Here is a 25,013-nt window from a genome sequence, read left to right as displayed (position 1 = left end):
GTGTGTGCTCCTTAAATCAACAGGCTTTCACTCCGGGCTGCTGGAAGGGCTGGACAAGGAGGGAAAAGCCAACCACAAATCGGAATGGGGTATGGGTATGGTGTTTCCTGGGTAGGAGAAGGCATGAATAGGGATTAACTGATCTACAATTAAACAGCAGTTGTTGAAATTCGTGGCACTGTGCTTTCCCTTCTGCTTTGGTAATTCTAGTCCATGGAACAGGCTTACATATTTCCCTGGGACCTGAGGATCTTCGCTATAGCCTGTGAACTTCCAGAAAGTGGGCACTGGATCCGAAAATCTTTATCTCCAGCATCTACCTTAAGATTTCACACAGAGTAGGTGCTGGTCTTGTCTTTTGCTGTGAGACAATCGTAATTCAAACTGGCTCAAGTAGAAATGAGAAATTTATTGGCTTCCATAACTGACATTTTAATGTTACAGCTTTAGGCACAGCTGGATCCAGGTGAATAAGCAATATCTTCAGGACTTCTCGCTCCCCCATCTCTCAGCTCTGTTTTCTGCTGAGTTGGCTTCACTCGCAGGCAGATTCTCTCTGGCTTCTGGCTTCTGGCTTCTGGCTGGCCTTCTGAGGCCAAAGGAAAGCAATTCCAGAGAAAAGAAAGCTTCTCTTTATACAGAGTGGCAGCAAGTGTTGTGATGAACTCTTGTGGGGCAAGCTTAGGTTACATGCCCACCCATGAACCATTCATTGTGGCCAGGAAGGTGGGTTGTTCTGATTGGCCAGACTTAAGTCCTGTGCCCTAGGATTGGGGGTAGGGGGTTGGGGACTGGTGACATGGTAGCCATGTCACAAGGTTCAACCCCCTGGGATGACATGGACTAAAGGTGGTGGATGGGGTGGTTTCTAGGAGGAAAACTAAGGTTAGCAGAGGATGTGGAATGGATGCTGGGCAGGTGAGAAAAAGAGATATCGCTCTAATACTGTAAATGCTACCATGACAAACAGGGACACACTGGCTCGTGCTAGAGGAAGCATGAGAGTCCAGAAAATTAAGTGCAGAAAATGTGAGTGAGGCCTGAGGCCGAGGTTAAGTCCCAGCTCTGCCACCTGCACTTAGTGTGACATTGGTCAGGGCATCTCTGCCTCTCTGGACCTCAGTTTCTTTATCCGTAAGATGGGCACATCTGGAGTTGATTATTGCTAGGGATTTCCCACTCATTCAGTCACTCAGTTCTTCATTTGTTTCTTTCTCTTTTTTAATATTTTTGAGAGAGAGCGAGAGAGAGAGAACACAAGCAAGGGAAAGACAGAGAGAGAAAGGGAGACACAGAATCCGAAGCAGGCTCCAGGCTCTGAGCTGTCAGCACAGAGCCCAACGGGGGCTCGAACTCACAAACTGTGAGATCGTGACCTGAGCCAAAGTCAGACGCTCAAACAACTAAGCCACCCAGGCGCCCCTTCATTTTTTTCTTTCAATCAATATTTGTTGAAAGGCTTTGGAGTTAGGGAAAACTGGATCTGAATCCCAGTTCTGATGCTTATTGGCTGTATCAGGCTTGACAGATACACCTTTTCAGGCGTGCTCAGCTGTGTCCTTCAGAGCCCCCCAGCCACACTAGTCGCAATCCGGCCTCTGCTCGCCTCTCCCTGCAAGCAGTCGGGGTCCCTTGCTGCAGCCACTTGACCAGCTCAGCCTGCAGTGCCTGCAGTGGCCTGAGGACTGGGCCAGCCTCCCCAAATCCCCAGCTGTCGTCCAAGCTGATGTGACCAGACCGTCGGCAGTGGGGGCTCGGGTGCCTCCCCTTGCAGACTCAGGTACAGCTCTGGGTGGGAAACTGGCTTCCCTCATGGCTGCCCAGAGGCACAGGTGACACAACCCAGAAGTGAGAAGCAATTGGACCCAACCGTGACCGACGGCAGATAGGAGATGGGATGTGTCAGTGCATGTCTTGCCTTGCCTTTGGTCCCTGCAGTAGTTCACGTGGCCTCTCTGGAGAGGCCCTGAGTGCTGGAACTCCCGGCTGGCTGTGTTTTCATGAGAGGCTCTAGTCAACTTCTCATGTGTTGTATGTGCTCACGCTCTTTCGTCGCCTCAGAGTCCCTTTCCTTCACTTTCGTTGGGTTGGGATTACGCTCCCAGCTAAAGCATTAGCAAGAAACTTTTGTCTCAGGCTCTGTTTTCCAGGGAACCCAGACTGAGATACCATAGCTGTGTGACCTTGAGCAATTTACTTAACCTCACTGAGCTTCAGATCCCCGCATCTATAAAAGAGAGGGAACAATAAAGCATCTCTTAAAGGATTGTAAAGATAGCCGCAGGCAAAGTGCTCAGCTCAGTAAGTGACAGTTTCCATTTGTATCCTTGCTGGGAACCAGGCGCTGGGTCATGTCATGTGAAAACAGTTATTCAACATTCAACCCCGTGGATATTTCTTATGTGTCAACTTTGTACTAGTCTCTGCTCCCAAGGAGCTCACGGTCTAGAAAGGTAGGGATGTAATTGGGCAATTATACTACAGTGTTATTAGTGCTTTAGTGGTGGGAGGAAAACTGGGGGGCTGCAGTATGGTAGTCAGGGTGGCTACCTTGTAAGTAAGAGGTGGCTCCTTGGAGGAGGTGATATTAAAGCTAAGATCTGAAGAATATTTAGTGGTTTCTGATGATGGGCAAGTGAAGCGCCAAGTGTTCCAGACAGAGGACATGGCATGGGCACAGGCCTGGCGTTAAGGGACAGCATTTCAAGGAATATACTGGCTCCCACCCTCAAGAAGCAGGCAAACTACAAGGGAAACAAAATGGATAAGTGTGAACCAATGAAAATGCATGAATATGGTCTTTGCCAAGGAATATGTGAGTTCTAGAACTATATGGTTCAATATGGTAGCCAGAGCCACATGTGGCTATTTAGATTTAAATTAAAATTAAATAAAATTTAAAATTCAGTTCCTCAGTCGCACTGGCCACATTTTGAGTGTTCATCACTGCAGAAAGTTCCATTGGACAGAGCTGCCACATCAGGGCAGACTTCCCGGAGGAGGGGACAGAGTAGGAGTACTGGGAGAGTCGCTGGGTGGCACTGTCCTCTATCCCCAGGAACAGAAAAGCCAGGGGTAAAGCCAGCTAGGAGTTGGCTCTGGAAACAGTGCACAACCTGATACCTCTTTGGTCAGGGTATAATCTCTGGGTCTGTGCTGGCTGGCAGCCTCTCACCTGGATTGGAGGACCCAGGAATGCAGGGGGAATCAGCAGAGGAGGGGCTCAACCAGGAAGTCCTCCCGCTCTCAAGGCCAGGAGCATTCTGGGAGTTGTAGTTTGTCATCTCTGGGATGCCCTCAGAGCTTGACGGAGGCAGAAGCGCTGGTGCTGGACCTGGGCTGGGCATCTCTCGGGGGAAAGAGCTGGTCAGGCTGGGAATGGATACCCCCGGGTTGGGGGTTCCTGCAAGTGCTGGCAGGAGGAGGGCTGTGTTCTCCCCGCTGGTGCTTACATTCTGGGATAGAGAGGTGATGCCAAGATGGAGCACTAAGCTGGCTGGGAGCCAAGAGACATTCAGTTTAATTTTTTTTTAATGTTTATTTTTGACAGAGAGAGGGAGAGAGAGCACGAGAGAGCATGAGCGGGGGAGGGGCAGAGAGCGAGGAAGACACAGAATCCAAAGCAGGCTCCAGGCTCCGAGCTGTCAGCACAGAGCCCGACGCAGGGCTCGAACTCATGGACCGTGAGATCATGACCTGAGCCCAAGTCGGATGCTCACCTGACTGAGCCACCTAGGCACCCCTGAGAGACATTCAGCTTAAACAGAACCCTCAGTCCACACATTCTGGTTAATCAAGATTTGCCCAGGAGAGACAGGAAGTTCCTATAAGGTTGGAGAGGAGAGGTGGCATATGATATGCTATCAGCTGTTGGTCATTTGTGCGTTTAACCCAGTATTTACTGCGCTCAACATTTATTGAGTGCTTACTGCGTGCCAATCCCTGCTCTAGGCACTGGGAATCAGGAGTGAACAAGAGACAAAAGTCTGTGCCTCCAGGAGGTTTCCAGAAGGAAGCAGACAATAAACAATGAATTGCCTTTGCTTCTAGAACATACACCTGTCCTGTAAAAGCCCTGGATTAAACGTGCATTTTGACAGATTTTAACTTTCAATTCAACCATCCTCCCGTCTCCTACCCCCAGGGGTGGCAGTCATATTTAAAAACCACTGACTTGGGGCCTACCGATGATTGTGTTCAAGACATCCAGATGATAGAGGAGAGTGTCCTAAGGTATTAGATCTTATGGGGCCTCTACCTCAGCATTTTGAGTCAATTAGAGAGTGTTAGGCTGCTCCTTGGTAAAATGGGGCGGGGGGTGGTCCTAACCTCAAAAGGACTGTTGTGCAAATGGAAAGAGTTAACAGATACGGTATGTGTCTCCTGCAACAGAGATGTATTTCCTTACACACACACACACACACACACACACACACACACACACACATATCAAGATGAGGCAAGTGAGCCTCCCGTCAGTTCTCCCAAAGCCACGCAGTGTGATGTCCTTTTTCTCTCTTCTCACCTTTATCGAGGTCTAACTCCTCTTCAATAAATGCACATGATTTTAGGTCCTCCAGTTATTCATGCCCGGTGCATTTCCTTAGGAGACCTTGTCACCAATGCAGTTCAATTTATTTGTGCAATGTCCCACAAGAGCCTGGAGCTTGCCAGCTGCTTAACCACTGGGTGCCCAGCACCTAGCACGCTGTAGGTGCTTAATAAAGACGTATGGAATGGAAGATAGCGACACAGGTGTTTTCTTGTTTAGGGGCGGCGTCCTACGATTCTCTCAAGTTGTCCAAAAGTCTTCACGGGTCTGGCTTCCCACTGCAACACAATGGCAGCGGCCGTCCCCTAAGGTGCTGAACAGCTTCCCACACGCCCGAAAAAGGGTTGCAGTTCCCCTGCCCGCCGCGAGGGGGCGCTGGCGCCTCGCGCAGATCCTTCTTGCTCTGGGGCTGGCGCCAGCCGCCGGGATGATTCAAAGGGCGAGTCTTTACCCAGCGCCTCCAGAGTTCCCGGGCTGCCTTAGGCTCTCGGGAGGGCAGGCCCGCGGCGAGCCGGTACCCGTTGCGGGGGATCCCGGCCGGCATCTGGGGTCGTCCCGGGAACGCGGACCGGGATCACGAGCACCTTCCAAGCTGCGCGCGGCGGGGTCGCACAGGCAGGCGCGAAGCGCTTCCGGGAAGAGAGTTCCCGCGGCACTCGCGACCTCTGACCCTAGCCTAGGGGCCTGCAGGCGCTCGCGGGTCTGGCAGGCCGCGCTCCGCCCCAGGCCCCTCCGCGCAGGCGCTGCCAGCCGCGGTTCCCATGGCGACGGGGGGGGTGCTTCCCCGCGCGAGGCCCCACCCCCAGCAGGCTAGGCTGCGCGGGGCCGCTGCGGCGCCGGCAGGTGCCGCGGGCTGCGGGCAGACGGCGGCGGCTGCAGGGTAGGTTGTGCGGCGGCCGCCGGCGGTGAGGGCGGGCTGTCTGCCCCCAGTCCCCCGCCCGCGGAGGGGCTGGGGAGGCGGCGGTGGGCGATGGCGCCAAGTTTCTGCTCGGCTGAGGCCCCGGGAGAAAAGTTGGCAAAGTTGGCCCGGGAAGAGGTGGGGACCCGGTGGATCTCCCCTGGCTCCGGGTCTGCGTGGAGGGAGGATCCCGATTTGGGAGCCGGGGGATCTGTCTCCCGAGACTTGGGAGTGGATCCCGCGGAAAGATCTCGCACAGCGCAGCCAATGGATCCCGCGCCACCAGGCTGAAGACTTGGGAGTCGAGCCCAGGAGTGGATCGGGCACCGGCGGCCTGGGGTCCCTGCCATTCGATCTCCAGCCTGAGGATGGCGGGGGTCAGTGATTGGAGACTGGGAGCTAGTTGATCCCTTTCCCTCTCCCTCTACACGCTTGTCCGAGCCGTGGCAGTGGATCCTGAGAGGAAATCTTGTAGGCGGGAGCTGGGGGGTCGCCGGAGATCCGGGGCACCCAGTCTGGAGCGGCTAAGATCTGGACGTCCGTGCGGGTTGGAGGCCCGGAGGTGGGCACTGGGGAACGGGGGTGTCCGGCGAGGCCGAGCCCGGGGCAAGAGGATTCTGCGGGCAGCGGGGGCGTTGAAAACAGCCGTGCGCGGGGCCCCTCGGGCGCCGGGGCTCCGGGCGCGCCCTCCCCGCGGGGCCTGTGCTCCCCTCCGCGCGCCTTCCCGGAGCTGAGGCGTCCTGATGGGATTAAGGCTCAGCCCCCCTGCTCCTGGCTGGCTCGGAAGGCCCTCATCTTCATGGTGGCGCCGCCCGGAGCCACAGGCGGGGCTCTTGGGAAGGGAAGTAGCCCGTTGGCCCCCACCCGAGCCCGACCTCTCCACACCCTTCTGGCACACACTCGCTTCGGAGCCGGGGCGCCGCGCCCTGAAACCCGCTCGCGTCCTGTGGCGGGGTGCGTGACCTCCGCGCGCCGCCTAGGTGGCCTGGGCTTCCTGCCGGCCGGCGCTGAACTTTCTCTACCCAGGAGCAGCCATTACCTTTTGGAAGGGAAAGGGCTGTACCTGTTGCACAAAGGAAGAGCGTTTTCTTTGCAGCTTCTTTGTGACCTTGGGAAAAACACTTAACCTCTCTGAGCCCCGTCTCCCCTTGGAGCAAAATGGGGTAGGATTGGGAGGGGGATCAAAGTCTTCTGAGTGGCCGGCGGGATTAATAGGTGTGATCGGTATGAGACAGGGACTCTGTAATTAATAAGTGGGCTCTTATTCTGTGGCCATTTCTTTCCCGTGCCCCATTCCCTGTACTTCCCATACAGTATCCCAGGGGAAGCTCCAGAAAGGCAGCTTGCTGTCTTTTTAAACTGCAGGATTAGAGAGATGGTTAACTTGGTCTTTGCTCCAAAGGGGTTTATTGCCCCTCTGATCCCCCTCGCAGAGAGAGAAGCTCTGGAGTTTGGCTAATCGGTAACCAGGGCATTTGGACGAGGCTTCTCCCTTAGCTCAGCTTTCCCCTTTCCCAATCCATGGAGGCTCCTGGACAAACACGCATTCACCTCTAGACACTGGCTTCTCATCCCTGGGACGGTTCCCAAGGGAGTTGTGTAGACACCAGTGCCCTCTTGGTGGTTCTAAGGGGAATCCTTTTTAAAGGATTTGCGTGCTTGACGAGGGCGCAGTTACCCAAGAGAAGTGCCAGGTTCCTGTGCTGGACACACGAGGCCGCTGATTCAGTCAACCAGTGTGTATTTGAGTACCTACTATGTGGCAGACACAGGGCAAGTTAGGATCTGCCCTCCTGGCATTACATTCTAGCTGTGGCCCTGAGGCAGCCGTGCTGATTCTTGATGTTGGGATTGCAACCACACCCCAGATTCTGAAGGTGGAGGACCCCCACCTTGGAGGTACCGGGGGCTTTTACTCAAGGCTGACCTTGGCAGGAAAATGGAACAGGCCACTGTCTGATCCTGAACATATATTCCCTCGCACCATCTCCAGAATACATCTCTTGACCAATTCAGAAAAAGAACCCCAGAGGAGTATTTTAAATATACTTCATTCATTCATTCGTGCGTGCATGCATACATGCAATAAATATTTCAAGACATTGTGTCAAAGAGGGGGCTAGCAGTCATAACCTTGAGGGGTAAAGCCTGGTGAAAAGAGGCAATTGTCTAGAGGGGAGAGCTCTGATAATAAGCAGAGGGGGTGATGCCTGCCTTCTGGCATGCAGCGGAATGGGGGTCAGGGGGGTTAGTTTCTTGGAGAACTTGCCAGCAGGACGAGGATGGTGTTATGGGCCAGAAAAAGGGAACAGAACGGCCTGAAAACACAGGAGGGAGCATGGGGTGTTGGCAGGAGATGCTGGCCAAGGCCAGGTTCACTATTCCCAGGGGTTTGGACTTTATTCCAGGGCTGCGGGGTGCTGTGGATGTTTCTCTGTAGGAGGGGCATGGAGTCAGATGTGTGTTTTGGGAAGCTTGCTCTGCTTTTCTGAGGAGGCTGAGAGACCAGTGAGAGTGCCCGGAAAATCCAGATGAGAGGTGGACGTTGTCTGAACTTGCATAGAGACATTGGTCAGGATTCTATTTAGGGAGCCACTCGGTTGCAGACCCCTTCCTGGAGGCGTAGCAGCTGGGTAGGCTTTCTGAGTGCCCCTTGTCTGCCTGCCCAGGGATGGACATAAACATCCAGGTCCTTGGGACTTCACACTTGAACTCACCACCTTCCTGTGTGAGGAAACGGGGCTCGTTATTCCCATTTCATAGATGCGGGAATCAATAATGTGGCAAGGTCTCTGCCAGTCACTGTGGCAGAGTAGGGATTTGAACTTGCTTCCAAATTGCAACTTGTGGATGTTCGGAGTCTGTGAGGTTGAGTACAGAAGCCTCAGGGTGGTGAGGTTGAGTCAGGGTGCAGCAGGGGTAAACCCAGGGAGGCTTCCAGGAGGAGGCAGGGATAGAAAGGAGGGAGAGGGGAAGATTACTGGGGGCAAACCCTGGTCGGGCCTTTCCCGGCTGTGGTCTGGGACATCGTTCTTGTTTCGAGACCCAACTTCCTCATCTGTAAAATGGGCTCATGATAAGCTACTCCCCTCACTCCGAAGGGTTGTTCTGTGAGTTCAACGAGGCAGTACTTGGAAGTGCCAGGCACAGTGTCTGCACCGGTCCGTGCTCACTAAGTCATGGGTATGATTATTATCTTTATAGCTTGTCATCGGGATGTGTTTCAGGCAGGCAGCGCCTCTCCCAACCTGGTGGGGGGGGGGGGGAGGTGGGGGGCTGGGCAGCCACAGGTGACACTTGAGCTGAGTCTTGAAGGATGAGTAGGAGGCAAAGAGAGGACATTCCAAGCAGGAGGAGCAGCAGGCAAAGGCATAGCTTAAGCGGAGAATCGCATGCTAATTGCTATGCCCAGAACACAGAGTGTGCTGAATGAATGAATGAAAGACCATCGGCAACAAAAAATTCTCTTTACACCCCCAGCCACTCCCTAAGTATTCAAGCAGGAACGCTTTGCCAGCTTTGGGATATAAAAGAGGGCAGGAAGATCACTGTCTAGGAGTTCAATATTCCTTGCCCCACTCACCTATCCGTATAGAAGTGTGACCCCAGACAAGCCACTTCCCTCTTAAAACCTCAGTTGTTCCTCTGTGAAATGGGATGATTGGAGAGAATGTAAGTAAAGCACAGAACACATCAGAATACATGCTGTTCACTGAACCCTTCCTGTGTGCCAGGCTCTGGGCTAAACTCTTTGTTCTTTTTTTATTTTTCACGACAAACCTGGGCGATGCCTGTTTTGGGGACCCTTGATTTTGCAGTTTTTGAAAGTGAGCCTTGGGGGAGTCCTATCCACTCCCGCTACTCAAACTCTTTTATTTATTTATTTACCAAAAATATTTTAATGTTTGTTTACTTTGGGGAGAGAGAGAGTGAGAGTGCGCGCGTGCAGGCTCATGCAAGTGCGGGAGGGGCACAGAGAGAGAGACAGAATCCAAAGCAGGATCCAGGCTCTCAGCTGTCAGCACAGAGGCTGACGTGGGGCTGGAACTCACGAACCGCAAGATCACGACCTGAGCCGCAGTCGGATGCTTAACCGACTGAGTCACCCAGGTGCCCCTCGAACTCTTATCATTTAAAAGGATGCTGATACACTGTTTCAGTTGAGGGACACACACACACGCACGCACATTTTTTTCCTTTGTGTGATGAATATTTTATCGAGCATTGTATGTGGCAGTTCAAAAGAGCTTCTGCCCTCAGGAATCCACTCCTCAGGAATCTGGTCGATCACATGGGGGGAAAAGTGGCAGAGAGGCAAAGGGAGACAGGTATGCAGATGATTATGGATTGACTTCTACAGGGTAGTTATCACTGCTCCCTTTGTTAATTGCTCAGTTAATGGACCTTTGAAATGTACTGTAGCCTTGTCTCTATTATAAATATGTCCTCAAAGCGTGATCTTGGGATATTTGCGTCACTGAGTCAGAAGTGATACACACACATACATTTGCTGCATATATACATTTTTTTGTATTGTGAAAATAACATGTAACACACCAGAAACTTCAAAGATGGCCAAATGCTACTGTTTTAAGTGTCAAGCCAGTCCCCCCTGCCAGCCTTTATCACCCTCTGCCGATTATCTTGAGTTACTTTTATGTTCACTCTGGAGCCACATGGAAGGAATTGACTCTGAGTTCTGCCACGTATCGGCTGGGTGACCCTGGGCAGGTGACTTAACCTCTCTGAGCCCCAGTGCCCTCGGTAGTAACCAGGGGTAAATTGTGGGTGGTGAGGGTTGCTGAGCTGAGTAAATGAGAAGGGCCTGGCACATGGTCAGTGCTCCATATGTGTTGATTGCTACTCTTCCTTTTCTTGTTACTTGTTGTGGTAGAGGGGTGTTGCCCCCTCCCCCTAGACTTTGTGCTCCAAGAAGGCAGGAACCCTGTCTTCGCTTGTTTCTTCAGCCCACAGTTGTGGAATAAACAAATGAATCAATATGTGTAGACATATTCTTTGAACAATAGCAATTATAAAACAAAGAATTTCATCCATAAATCAAAAATAGATTTGGATATGTTCCCATTTCAGAATGTTTGGACTTACCCTACTCTTAAAAAGCTGAACAACACCCCCAAAGCCTGAAGGTGCTATTAGTTGTTGAACAGATCCTCTGTGGATGGGCATTGAGTTGTTTGGGTTCTTGCTGTGGCACACAGTGGTGTAATCAACACCTGTGTTGTGTTGATTACACCACTGTGTGCCTGTGTCTTTGCACACTTCTTGCATTCCATTGCATTGCAGTCTTGCAGGACAGATTCCAGGATGTGGAACTGATGGAATAAAGGGTGTTTGGGATGTTGATCTGGCCTGCCCAGTTTCCCTCCCGAGCTGTTGATCTTTTCACATTCCTCCTAAGGCTGTGGGAGAGAGAACCTGTTGGCATATATCAGAGGGAGGGAACAGTGAATGACTCTGATTGGTGGCCATGGGAATAACATCTGGCGTGACAGTAGGGAAGGTGATAGTCCCTGCAGGCAGCATACTTTGCAGCCCTTGGGTTTTCATCCAACCTGCGGGGGACCGTGTCCTGGAAGATATGTGCCTATTATACACAAAAGTCCACCTGCTTCTCTCTAGAAACATGTGATTTTGCATTGGTCAGGTTTTCGTATGGTAATACTGTGTAACAAGCATCTCTCCTATTGCAGTGGCCTTTAACGGCACACCGTGTGTTCCATGTTCCCGGGTCAGCGGATGGCTGAACTGAACTTGACTGGGCTTGGGCGGCCAGGCCGGATATCAGGCTTTGAGTTGGGTGCGTGTCTGCCCTATGTGTCTTCATCTTGATGCCCAGGCTGATGGTGGCAGCCACTTTTTGGTGGTGGACTCAGGAGCTCAGTGGACCCCAGCAGGCCCTCCAAAAGCCTCTACTAGGAACCTGAGGGTGTCCCTTCTGTCCTTCTTCTGTTGGTCAAAGCAAGTCACATGGCCAAGCCCAACGTCGGGCGAAGAGACGTATACTCCCCCAGTGGAGGCTGAGAGGGAGTGAATATATATTTTCTGAGCAGTAATAACCTGTCACAGTCAGGTTTCTGATGGGGCAGGATGGAGTCTGGGTGGAGGGTCTGTCCAGAAGCGGGGCGGTGAGAACCGTGGCACATGATTTGTGTGGGATGCATCAGAGCCTAAGGAGACCTGATTAGACTTAATAACCCAGGACAGGAAGTTCACCTCTCTGAGCCTCAGTTTGCTCATCTGGAAAGTGGAAATAATATGCCCTCTCCGGCAGAGCTGCTGTGAGGCTCACATGTGGTATTGGATAAGGAGATGTTTCGTGTCTGTGACATGAGGTGCGAACGTGGGGCATGACTGTCCCAAAGGTGAGTCTTGCTCTGGATTTGGTTTACCATTCCTCAAGCTGTGGTACTTACCAGTGAGGCCCGTGGAGTGGGTGAGCACACTGAGGCCAGGGGGAGCCTCGGAGGGGTCAGGTTCACATTCACATCCCAGCTCTGCCCCCTGTGGGCCATGTGACCTTCGGCCAGTCTCCATTACCTCTCCGAGCCTCAGTTTTCCAGTCTGTAAAGTGAATGTGGGATCCGTGCTTGTGACCGTTGGGATGAAGTAGAGGAGAAGCACCTGGTGCCTGTGAGCGTGGAGCTGAGGTGGTCCTGCCAGGGGTGGAATGAGGAATTCTGCAGAATTGGCTCTTCCCAATACCCCTTGGGACTATCGCAGGGAATCTGCATTCAGACTGCCTGGGTTCAAATCCCAGCGCCACCACTCTCCAGCTGAGCGAGCGGCTTTGGGCCAGGCAGTTGGCCCCTTTAGGTCTTAGTTTCCTCATGTGTGAAATGGGCATGGCACGAGCTCCTGCCTCATTAAAGGGGCTGATACACAGCACGCGCCATGAATGTACAGGCATCAGCTGTTACCGTCAGTATTATCTTGTATTATCGTTAGTCTGCAAAGGCCCAGGGAGGTTGCTTCTGGTCCTGGGGACCCCCAGGGCCTTGGGGGAAGGGAGTGAGGAGAGAGATGCTCTTAGGACCTCTGCTTCTGAGCAGGTGCCCTGGCCCTTCTGCTGCAGCCAAAGGAGGGCTGTGAATGGGTCCCTGTTCACATGACTTTCTTTCCCCAGGGCAGGCATTACTTGCTGGGGAGGGGCAAGGTGCCTTGCCAACCATGCTGTGCTCCCAAACCTGGGGCAGCCGCAGTCCAGCCAGGAAAGAGGCCTGGAAACTCTTCGTTTAAGGGATATCCACACTGCTGGTGGTGGAGGCACTCGGCAGGCTTCAGCAGCCCATGGCTATGAGTATTCGTGGAGGCCACCCAAGCTAGGCGCAGGGTGACAGGTTACTCTCTCACTCTTTCAGTCATTCACACAATAAACATTGGTCCTATGTGGATCGTGTGCAGGGTCCTGGCTGTGGGGAAACCGGGAGTCTGCTGGGTGTCAGGGGTTGGGTTTCTGCAGGAAACTGGGTGGGGAAGGTAGAGATTCTGGGGTGCCCCACACATGGGATTCTTGTGTGGCCCCGGGCAGGTCACTTCACCTCTCTGAGCGTTTCCTCATCCATGAGGTGAGTCTCAGACAGACCAGGATGTCACCAGAGGTGGGAAAGGACAGCTTTTGACCTGTGTGAGCCAGGTGGCTTCTGCCCGGGCCTCTGTGCCTTCAGAAATTTGGGGTTGATGACTGAGGCTGCCTTTCCTCTACTTGCTGAGATTTGGCCTTTGGGCACACTGATGCTAGTTGTAGTAAAATAAAACCAGTAAGTAGAGAGCATTCATTCCCCCCCTAGGCACCGTGCTCATCAGTGTTTCATTTCATTCTCATGCCCCCATTTTACAGGAGAGACAACTGAGGCTCAGAGAGGGAGTCGCGTGCCCAAGGGTCACTACGGGAAGGGAGGATGCAGCTCTTGTGTCCTGACCCCCGCCCGCTGCTGCCCACCTGGCGATAAAGCAGGACAGAGCGGGACAGTTTGAGAATTCTGTCGCCTCTCCATCATGTCATTGCTGCGTGACTTTGGGCAAATGACTTGGCCCGTCTGAGCCTCATCTGCAGGAAGAAGATGCTAAGATTTTCCATGTGGGGGTCCTTGTGGGATTGGGTAAGATGACTGTATACGAAGCCTCCTGCATATAGTAGGCACTTGAAACACAGGAGCCCTTCCCCGTACAAGATCAGCTTGGGGTTTTTAAAACAAATGTGTGTGAGTTGCGAAGCCCAGGAATTGCTTTATAAATCACAATGTAAGTCTCTCTTGCTTGGAGTAGCGGCAGAAATAGCGATGGTAGCAATAATGGTAACAACAGCTTGGATGGATTCCTTGTATTCCAGGACACGTGGGACACGTGGGTTTGTACATTACTTTATCTGATCCTTTCCTGTATCCTCTCTTCAGCCTATGGAGAAAGGTGCTGGTGTTGGTCCCATTTTACAGATGAGGAAGCTGAGAGGTGAAGCGCCTTGCCCACAGCTACCAGCTAGTGGCAGGCAGGGAGCACTGGAGCCCCTTTGTGCGTGAATGTCATTGGCGTGTCCCTCCCCCCCCACCCCCCACAACCACTGGGGACCCAGCTGTATTTTCAAAGGCTCCAGGTCAGGCTGCAGCACCCAGCCGACTCTGTTTATATTTATTTTCTTTGTGTGTTGCGGCCTCAGTGACAAAAGGCCTTTCTGGAACTGGCCTGTTTACCTGTGGGGTGGTACGGCACTCGCTGCTGGGGGAAGGAAACCCGGGGGGTGCGGGGCCTCCCAGCAGAAGGGGACGCCAGCGGGCATGTTGGGTACACCGAGGTCACCGTGTGAACTCGCACCTGCTGACCTGCCCGGACGTGAAGCCTGGGCCTTGGTGGGCACTGTGCCCGCTGAGCCCTGCCCTGTCTGTGCCCAGGGCCCTTTGGCCTGGAAAGCTGCCCAGGATCATTTTAGGCCCCAGCCCTGGAAACTCTTGTCTTTGTTTCTGGAACTGATTGCCTGCATGCTGGGGACTGTGCTTGGCACGTGAGGGCATCCTAGGTCATGGGAGAGAACACAGAGTGTAGGAGCATGGGTTCTGGGCTGGAAATTGGGACTCGGCGTTCCGGGACCAGCTTCTCTGCTGTGTGTCCTCGAGGAGGCCCCTGTCCCTCTCTGGGCCTCTTTCACCAGGAGAGGGGGACCTGGATGGGTAGCTCCCAGAGCCCCTTACTCACTCAGCGTAAGGTAAAAGTGGCAGAGTCTGGATTTGACTTCAGGCCTGCCTCCTGCAAACCCAGACTCCCCCTAATAACACTCAAGACAGCCAGTTGCCTTCTCCCCACCTCCCGCTGACCCCGTGGGAAATCACCTCTCTCCCCTTGGAATGTCCAGCGCCATTCTTTCCTTCTCCTGGGATGGTCGATCATTTCCATCTTTGCCCTTTGCTAAGTGCCCACTGTGCACCCGGACCCGTGCTGGGCCCTGGGTCTCAGGGCTGCCTGGGACGCGGCCCCTGCCCTCTCCAGGGAGAGAGAAGAGGAGGCAGAGGGTGGTGTGATGGTGAGTGCAGGCAGGGGCCCAAGGGGTGCTGGTCTCCTGGCCCCCCCCTTCTGTCAGCTTTGAAGCCAGACTGTTTCCTGTGACGCACCCAGGAGTTGGATGCGAGAGGAAGTTTTGGGACCAGCAGACGCCACCTTCTTCTTGGAGAGGCGACAGGTGCCCAGTCGCGGTCGGCACTAACTCCGGAAAAGCAGTGACGGTGCCTCCTGGCATCGTCTTCGTCCAGATGCCTCAATCACAGCCCCTCTGCTTTTCCTTCTTTCAGGTCATTCAAAAGGGGGTTTTGTTGGAAGTGGGGGCAGCTTTTGAAAAGCTTCGGAGGCATTTTTGGAGTGCCCAGAAGGCCGGCTGAGCCAGCAGAACAAGTGTGAGCCCTCTGCCCCGGCTTCCGTTGGGGTCAGCCAGGCTCCCAGGGGGCTCTCCGGGTGTCCCCCAGTTCCTGTTCTGAGGCCTGAGTCATCCCCAAAGGTGGCTCTCCCGTGGACCTTAGCAGCCCCCTGAAGACACTGCCCAGGTTTGTCACCAGCCACAGGAGTGGCTTCCCTTCTCTGCCTCAGTGTCTACACCTGTGAAACGGGGATGCCGACACCTTCCTCCCAGCTTGGCCGGGAGCTCTGAATGAGGTCACTCGTGTGAACGTGGGGTGAACGTGGGGTGGAAGGCGAGTCGGTGTCCATCCTGTCGGGTGAATGGTGATGTTAGGTAAAGCCCCCACTGTGTGCATCTGTCTCTCTGGAGTGCTTCTGGTTTATGGCTGGTGGGTCCTTCTGCCTTATAGGGCGCTCACCTCCACACCTGGCCTGTGGTGGCTTGAGATTACTGCTTGTCAAGTGGCTCTGGTTTCATTTTCCAGACGAATAATTTTTATTCTCTTTTTGTCCTCATTACAATACATTTACACTGTATACATTTACATTATAATACGTTTTTCCATTGTTGAACGTGTATTTATTGTTAATGTTTATTTTTTTATTTTTGAAGAGGGGGTGGGGAGGGACCGAGAGAGGGAAACAGAATCCCAAGCAGACTCCGGGCTGTCGGCGCGGAGCCCGATGCGGGGCTTGTACTCATGAACTGTGAGATCATCACCTTAGCTGAAATCAAAAGTTGGACGCGTAACCGACTGAGCCACCCAGGCGCCCCTCACTGTTGAACATTTAAAATACAGATAAACCAAAAGGAAGGTAGAACTCATGATCCGACTTCTAAGGTAGCTGGTGGTAATAGTTTGAGGAGTGATTTAAAAAAAAAATTTTTTTTTATGTTTTATTTTATACTTGAGAGACAGAGAGAGAGAGAGAGAGCATGAGCAGGGGAGGGGCATAGAGAGGGAGACACACAGAATCCCAAGCAGGCTCCAGGCTCTGAGCCGTCAGCACAGAGCCCGATGTGGGGCTCAAACCCACGAGCAGTGAGATCATGACCTGAGCCGAAGTCGGACGCTCAACCGACTGAGCCACCCAGGGGCCCCTGAGGAATGATTTTTAGATTTGTCAGACACACGATGCATATGTACATGTGATTGAAAGATGTTAGCACTGTAATCTGGGGGTTCAGAACGTTGGCTTTATCCTCAGGTGGAATGGTTCAAATCCGGGCTCTGCGATGTCCTAGCTGTGGGGCCTTAGGCAGGTCACATCCCCTCCCTGAGCCTCAGTTTCTCCTCTGTAAAGTGCGGCTGTGTGAGGATTCAGTGAGTTAATGTATGTGAGGGGATTAGAGGTGCCTGGCAGAGAGCAAATGCATAATTTTTACTAGCTATCATTTTATACGTATGCGTATTTTTTTCTTGTGAGCGGTGAGCGCCTTTCCGGGAAGGTCGCAGTCTACAGTTGGTGGATTCGGACATCAGGCTGAGGGACCCCCAGGCCACCTCCTCCGGGGAGTGCCCAGCGGTGCTCAATTTCATTTCAGACGTGGGGGCTGCTCAGAACGGGGGTTGGGCCGGGTGTTTGGGCCCACACAAAGCGCCCTGGATGCTTTTCCAAGCCAGTCCTGATCTTTATCTTTATCTTTATCGCTCAGGGATGTTTCCTGTCCCCACCAGGGCCTGAGCATTGTCCAAGTTAAAGCGGGCAGATGGTCCCAGTGGGCTGGAAGAGGCCCCTGTAAAATGAGCTCAGCAGGAACCCTTCCTCCTCCTCCTCCTCCTCCTCTTCTGGCTGCAGCTGTGGCTTCAGGATGGGCTCAGCCACACCTGGAACAAGAGGCAGGGTCAGGTGGATACCTCTAAGAAGGTCTGAAAACTAAGGAGTCACCTGGACACCAGTGGGACCCGGAGAGCCAGAGAGCGGGTTAATGGTATTCAGAGGTGAGTTTAGGGTTGGTGATACCCATGGAGGGAAGTGATGTCGCCCCTTACTTGCTCTGTGACCAAGGGGAAGTTAGACAACTTGATCTGCCCTCAGTTGCCTGGTCTGTAAAACGGGGCTAATAGGTCTCACCTTATAAAGTTGTTGGGACACAGTGTGTAAAGGCCCCTGGCACAACCAGGCACACAGTTCATACTTCCTCCTCCGAATCGTCTTCATTTAGTTATGTTTATAACAAAAATGCTGACTGAGCACATCTGGTGCTAAGATCTTGCTGCGGTCATCACACTGAATCCTTGTAATTAATTGTAGTCGCGGGGCCCGTGGGTGGCCCAGTCGGTTGAGCCTCCGACTTGGGCTCAGGTCAGGATCTCACGGTTCGTGGGTTCGAGCCCCGTGTTGGGCTCTGTGCTGACAGCTCAGAACCTGGAGCCTGCTTCGGATCCTGTGTCTGCCTCTCTCTGTGCCCCTTCCCTGCTTGTGCTCTGTCTCTCTCTCAAAAATAAATAAACATTAAAAGTTTCTTTAAAGAAATAAGACATAATAAATTGTAGTCGCTATTGCCAATAATACTACTGTCTTGCTGTCTGATTCCGCGTTGCTTGGGACTACATTTAACCAGAGCTCCACACCTTTATCTGTGTGAGAAAACATTCAACACCCAGTAAGTGATCAATAAAAGTGGTGCCATAGTGGTAACTATTATTTTTGCCAGTGCCAGATAAATGACTCCTGTCAAGGAGAGGGTGGTGTTGGGGTGCCTGGGTGGCTCCATCAGGTGAGCGTCCGACTTGATTCCAGCTCAGGTCATGATCTCATGGTTTGTGAGCTCAAGCCCTGCGTTGGGCTCTGCGCTGGTAGCACGGAGCCTACCGGGAATTCTCTCTCTCCCTCTCCTTCTACCCTTCTCCCCTCTCTCTCACACACACACACAATAAATAAATAAGACATTTATTTATTTATTTTAATTTTTTATGTCTTTATTTTATCTTGAGAGGCAGAGTGCAAGCGGGGGCAGGGGCAGAGAGAGCCTCCATATGCTCTGGCCCATGTTCGTATCAAGGAACAGTCCCTGAGTTATACTTGAGCAGCACCAACATGGTACTGACAGGTATTCTGGTCCTTCTAGGTGTCCCTAAGGAGGAAAGGCGGCGGCCCCTTCCTGTCTTGAGTCACCAGGCTGTTGCTGAGGTGAGCTTTCTGTCTTTCCCTGAGGAACACAATTGCTTTCTTAAGAGTCTTTCCAATCAACTTCTGTTGTAAATGTGACAATGTACATTTTAGATGATATTGCTACTTTCCCTAGTGGGGAGAGTGGTGAGTGGTTGCCTCTTGCCAACTGTCACCTTGGTCAGGGGGACATTTACCACTGGCAGTGCCAAACCTGGTAACAAACAGTGTCCTAGGATCTTTTTCGTCAGCAGCAATTTGTCCTGCTTGGGTGAAGAATTTTGTAGTCGGCATCCTCAGTGGTCTTGAGAGACACATCCCCAGGAAAAAGAACTTCTGAAAGGCATCCTATTCATTTGCTTTCGGGGACTTTTGACTCAACCACTGTGTCCCATCTTGTATCCTAAAATCACAATGAGAACTGAAGAGTGGTGCACACAACGTATATCATGATCTCACCCTGATGGTGTTTTCTTTCCTAACATTCAGGTGGCCGTAGGAGCACGGGAGAAAGGTATGAGTCCTGGAAACTGTTTCTTGCTGAGGAAAATGTTTAGGAGGTGGTGTAGGTGGGGAATTCTTGTTGTCTTCAGTCTGGAGACCTACCCTGATTCCAGGGTTCGGGGGGACCGGTGCTTGAGGGTGGGGGGGAAAGACCGACGTCCCAGTTGAAATCTATGTCCATGTTTCTACAGTATGAGAAAGATAATGTATTCACTCTGTGTGGTGTGATTCTGTGTGCTTGAGTCTGGGGTTGTTCTGTATGTGTCTGTATGTCGCATGATTGTGTGTATGCGTGTGTGTGTGTGTGTGTGTGTGTGTGTGTGTGTGTGTGTGTTTTCTTGAGAGACTCAGAGACAGAGAGACAGAGCCACACACAGAAAGAGACAGACACATTGAAAGACATGGGGAGAGAGAGAGAGAGAGAGAGAGAATGTGTGTTTCCCCAGAGAATTGTGCCACTGACACTGCACAATGACCAATAGCTACATTTTCAAAGAACTCATACTGCACACTTCAAGAAATACAGCTGAGCGTAGCTCAGCAGTCACATTCAGTCCATGCAGGTAACCAGAGCCTCCATATGCTCTGGCCCATGTTCATATCCAGGAACAGTCCCAGAGGTATTCTTGAGGAGCACCAACAAGGTACTGACATGCATTCTGTGTCCTTCTATGTGTCCCTAAGGTGAAAAAGCGGCAGCCCCTTCCTGTCATGAGTCACCAGGCTGTTGCTGAGGTGAGCTTCCTGTCTTTCCCTGAAGAGCACAAGTGCTGTCTTAGAGGCTTTGCAATCAACTTCTGTTGTAAACATGACAATCTACATTTTCGATGATATTGTTACTTTCCCTGATGGGGACAGTGGTGAGTGGTTGCCTCTTGCCAACTGTCACCTTGGTCAGGGGGACATTTACCACTGGCTGTGCCAAACCTGGTAATAAACAGTGTCCTAGGACTTTTTCGTCAGCAGAAATTTGTCCTGCTTGGGTGAAGAATTTTGTAGTCGGCATCCTAAGTGGTCTTGAGAGACACATCCCCAGGAAAAAGAACTTCTGACAGGCACCTATTTTATTTGCTTTTGGAGACCTTTGACCCAAGCACTGTGTGCCATCTGGTTTCCTAAAGTCAAGAGGAGAACCAAAGACCAGTGCAATGTGTGTTCATCATGATCTGACCCTGATGGTGTTTCTTTTCTCTACATTCAGGTTGTTGCGAGAGCAATGGAAAATGGTATACATTTTGGAATCTGTCTCTCCTGATGAAATACTGCATATATTCAGGAAGATGGGGCATGCCTGCAGGCATCAGTCTGGAGAGCTACCCTGACTCCAGGTTCCTTGTAGGAAAGAAGCTTGAGGGTGTGGAGAAAAGACAGATTTCCCAGGGGAAAACCTATGTCCATGTTTACAGTGTGAGGAAGACAATATATTCACTGTGTGTTTTGTGTGTGTGTGTGTGTGTGTGTGTGTGTGTGTGTGTGTGTATGCGCATGTGTGTTTGAGAGAGACAGAAAATGAGGGAAAGGGAAACACAAAGGGACGAGACACACTCATAAGAGAGAGAGAGAGAGAGAGTGAGGTGACTGAGAGAGAGATGTGTTTTCCCCAGGAGATACGTGCCACTGACACTTCACAAGACACATGTTTACATTCTCAAAAAACTCCTCATACTGCACACTGTAAGCATTATTGCTGAGCATGGCTCAGCAGTAACATTCATTCCATGCATGCAACCAAAGCCTCCATATGCTCTGGCCCATGTTCATATCAAGGAAAAGTCCAGAGCTATTCGTGAGCAATGCCAACAATATACTGACGTATGTTCTGTGTCCTTCTAGGTGTCCCTAAGGAGGAAAAAGTGGGCTGTTCGTGTAAGAAGACACCAAGGTGTTGCTGAGGTGAACTTGCCTGTCTTTGCCTAAGGAAGACAAGTTGATTACTTAGTGTATTTCCAGTCATATTCGGTGACATAAGACAATGTACATTTTACATGATAGCATTACATTCCCTGGTAGGGAGATTGGTGAGTGGTTGTCTCTTGCCAACTGTAACTTGATCAAGAGGACATTAACCGCTGGCAATGCCAATCCTGCTAAGAAACAGTGTCATAGGATCTTTTCCTGAGTAGCAATTTTTCCTGCTTGGGAGAGAAATTTTGTAGTCGGCACCCTAAATGGTCTTGAGAGACACATCCCCAGGAAAAAACAACTTCAGATAGGCATCCTATTCATTTGTTTTTGGGGACCTTTGACTCAAGCACTGTGTGCATCTGGTTTCCTAAAGTGAAGAGGAGAACCAAAGACCAGTGCAATGCGTGTTCATCATGATCTGACCCTGATGGGGTTTCTTTTCTCTACATTCAGGTCGCCGCAGGAGCAACGGAATATGGTATGTATTTTGGAATCAGTCCCCTGCTGATGAAATAATCTATATGGTCAGGAAGTTGGGATATTCCTGCTGGCATAAATCTAGAGAGCTACCCTGACTCCAGGTTCCCTGTAGGACAGAGGCTTGAGGGTGTGGAGAAAAGACAGATTACCCAGGGGAAAACCTATATCCATGTTTACAGTGTGAGGAAGACAATGTATTCACTGTGTGTGTGTGTGTGTGTGTGTGTGTGTGTTTGAGAGAGACAGAAACTGAGGGACAGAGAAAGAGACAAAAACAAATAGGACACACAGAGAGAGAGAGAGAGAGGGTGGGTTTCCCCGGGAGATATGTGCCACTGACACTGCACAGTGGCCAATGTCTACCTTTTCAAAAAATCTCCTCACACTGCACACTTTATAGGAATATCGCTGAGGGTGGCCCAGTAGTAGCATTCAGTCCATGCAGACAACCAGATCCCCCATATGCTCTGGCCCATGTTGATAGCAAGCAACACTGAGTTATTCTTGAAAAGCACCACAATGTACTGTCATCTATTCTGTGTCCTTCTAGGAACCCATGAAAGGGAAGACCTTTTCATGGTAGATGTGACGATGTGGGACGATACGGAGGACCAGTCTGTGGCCAAGGTGAGCTTGCCTTTCTTTGCCTGAAGAATTCATGTTGCTTCCTTTGTGACCTTCCAATCACATTCAGTTGTAAATCTGTCAATGGACGTTTCAGATCATACCATTAATTTCCCTGGTGGGGAGAGTGGTGAGTGGTTGTTTCTGGCCAACTGTTACCTGGATCAAGAGGTCATTTACCACTGGCAACACCAAACCTGGTAATAAACAGTGTGTTAGGATTATTTTTTTCAGCAGCCATGTTGCCTGCTTGGGTGAAGAATTTTGTAACTGCCATCTTAAGAGATCTTGAGAGACACATCTCCCAGGAAAAACAACTTCTGACAAGCATCCTCTTCATTTGCTTTTGGGGCATTTGCCTCAACCATTGTGTCCCATCTTGTATACTAAAGTCACCAAGAAAACTAAAGAGCAGTGTTGTAAGTGTACATTATGATGTGACCCTGATGCTATTTTGTTTTCTGTAGTTTCCTTGGCCTCTGGAACAATGGAGAATGGTACATATTCTGGAATCAATCATTTGCTGTCTTTAGTCTGGAGAGTCCTTCTGACTTTGGGTTTCCAATGAAATGAAGATCACAGACGTAGTGAAAAAGTGGATTGTCCATGGGTAAACCATGTTCATGTGTTTACAAGCAGCTGTGTGGCTTTCAGCTGGTGACTTTGTGTGCGTTCAGACTGGCTGCATCTGTTTGTGAAGTGAGAAGAGTGATTCTGAGCAGGCATATGCTTGTGTGTGGGTCTCTGTGAGTAGTTTATGTTTCCCTGGATTTACATCTCCCTAAACAGCACAGTTGCTGGTGTGAACTTTGCCATTCATAAGAAAAATCCCATCTCACAGCTTCATGATGTGTGTCTGTAGGTCAAAGTATATAGAAATGTAAAATTTAAATATGGTTAAAATCCTGAAAAAAATCCTATTACTAGCCAGGAAAATATCCACAGGATTCTGAAAGGCAAATATGTTTTCAGAATCAATATGATGCTGTGAATCATGACTTTGGTTCAGGATAGACCTCAACTCTGAGGAGCCTGTTTCATTGCCCTCAGTGCACTTGGATCAATCCTCATTAAAGAGAAACATGCTTAATGGTATCTAATCGGCCTCTGAGAAAGGGAAGCTGGTGGAAGTGATGAATTATGGAGGGGTTGGCACAGCTTGTGGGGATGGGGGCCACCCCAATCCCTAGTACCTTCTCTCACACCTCTACTTCCTGAGGAAGACACAAAATTTCTATGCTAGGCTGTCATCAGTAATAACTTCAATCCTTTCTCCTGATCCTCCTCGTGTGGGGCCCATACCGGTTTCGAGATCCCAATCATTGCTCTGTCATACTTCACCATTAAGGGAAAAGGCACTAAACAAAAGAGAAGGCAAATGGTGATGGATAATGAGCAGCTTCCCCCCAAGATGTTGGGGCCAAGCCTCACTCTCACATGCTCTGTCTCTTTCTCAAATATCAAAAAACATTAAAACAAAAAAAGAAACCTATCCCTCCTCTTGGCAAAAGTTACTGATAACACAGTTTATGTGTTAGTTGCAATACAGATCATACTCAACCCATTGGCATGCATAGTAATGGACAGTCACATTACCCTAGATTTCCTGCTGGCTGGTCATTGGGGCATCTGTGCCATTGCTAACACTTTTTGTGCTTGGGACAATAAAGTAAGGTAGGCAGAACAGGCTATGAAGTGCCTTAAGGAAGAAGCTATTTGCTATAAGTTTGATCTGCGTGGTTTATGGGATTGGTTCTCTTGGCCTGGGTTGGGCAGTTGGAGTTCTGACATTGGAGTGCCTAACATGGACTCTTAATTGTTCTTGTTTGTTTCTTTGTTTGTTTCATTGTGGTCATGATGCCAGTCCATTGCATTCTATCTGGAGTCTTAAATGCTTTCATATAAATGTTCTTTCATCAGATGATTGCCATGATGACAACTAAATGGTCAAGAATATCTTCCAAGGCAGGTGACTCTGAAGACAGCTGACAGTGTCCAGCAGCAAAGCATGGGATCTCAGGTTTTCTCTGAATGGGCCAATCTCTCAAAAGTGAGATCATAACCAAAATGGGGGACTGAGAATGAAAGATACAAATGGACAGTGGCCTGGCCATATATAAAAATAGGACTCTGGGGGCGCCTGGGTGGCGCAGTCGGTTGAGCGTCCGACTTCAGCCAGGTCACGATCTCGCGGTCCGTGGGTTCGAGCCCCGCGTTGGGCTCTGGGCTGATGGCTTAGAGCCTGGAGCCTGTTTCCGATTCTGTGTCTCCCTCTCTCTCTCTGCCCCTCCCCCGTTCACGCTCTGTCTCTCTCTGTCCCAAAAATAAATAAACGTTGAAAAAAAATTAAAAAAAAAAAAAACAGGACTCTGACATGAGGTCTGCAGCAACCAGCTCAGGAAATCAACCTATTGTCTACAGTTTCGTCATATTACCTAGAAGTCAGACGTGTAGATGTCAGACCGCTCTCTCGAGCAAACAGCCCTGGAAGCTAAATAATAACCTCTGTAATGATTGGCCCCAGATGGCCAGGACTTGATTGTAACTGGGAGTACCCGTGAATTTGTCCCTATTGCAACTTAAGACCAGCAGATAAAACCATAGATGCACCCCTAACAATGATATGGGATGCCCTTCTTCTAGAACACTTACCACAGCTTCCTTATGCTGGTAGTCTCCTGCGTCACTGAAACCTTGTCTTCTGTCTCTACTAGGTTTCCCTACTCTTCTGTCCATCTCTGAGTCTGCCCAAATGCAAGGGATAGTGGCTGACTCCCTTGCTCTAGCAAATTTTGAAGAAATCATCTTTATGTATTATCATCTGTCTCATCTTCATTTGTATCCACAGCAACACTGACTAGTGTCAGAAAACACTGAATGGTCCATGTAGGGAGCTGAGCTAAGTCAGGAGTGCTGGAACCACCCTGCTGGGGACCCACTGGAGTCTGCTTCTGGCTCAGGTACCCCTTACACTGGTATTTTCCTGATTTGGGCGGTTTTGGAAATGCATAACTTTCCCATTCTCTTCAACTCCCT

General features: G+C 50.8%; 1 protein-coding gene across 1 annotated transcript; it reads left to right on the top strand.

Annotated features, from left to right (window-relative positions):
- Window positions 1-4,979: 4,979 nt before the first annotated feature.
- On the top strand, window positions 4,980-24,295 carry LOC147575466 (uncharacterized). The gene is made up of 9 exons (XM_086682850.1): window positions 4,980-5,066; window positions 5,228-5,432; window positions 18,424-18,485; window positions 18,954-18,980; window positions 19,644-19,703; window positions 21,327-21,351; window positions 21,904-21,980; window positions 22,445-22,587; window positions 23,898-24,295. Exons 1-8 carry the CDS (start codon window positions 4,980-4,982, stop codon window positions 22,508-22,510), a joined length of 609 nt encoding a protein of 202 aa, XP_086538976.1. The 3' UTR covers window positions 22,511-22,587; window positions 23,898-24,295.
- The last annotated feature ends 718 nt before the right edge of the window (window positions 24,296-25,013 follow it).

The sequence above is a fragment of the Puma concolor genome, chromosome D3 (genome assembly GCF_028749965.1).
Source record: "Puma concolor isolate L17-30 chromosome D3, mPumCon1.1.hap2, whole genome shotgun sequence".
Taxonomy (NCBI): Eukaryota; Metazoa; Chordata; class Mammalia; order Carnivora; family Felidae; genus Puma; species Puma concolor.
The sequence above is the reverse complement of the archived record's forward strand: the minus strand, read 5'-3'. Positions and strand labels throughout refer to the sequence as shown.

Bases quoted from the DNA above. Each gene is read 5' to 3' on its own strand.
- LOC147575466 (XM_086682850.1), top strand. From the start codon at position 4,980: ATGATTCAAAGGGCGAGTCTTTACCCAGCGCCTCCAGAGTTCCCGGGC. The intron at 5,067-5,227 runs GTACCCGTTGCG...CTCTGACCCTAG, and splicing joins GGCAGGCCCGCGGCGAGCCG to CCTAGGGGCCTGCAGGCGCT. The intron at 21,352-21,903 runs GTATGTATTTTG...GTGTCCTTCTAG, and splicing joins CGCAGGAGCAACGGAATATG to GAACCCATGAAAGGGAAGAC.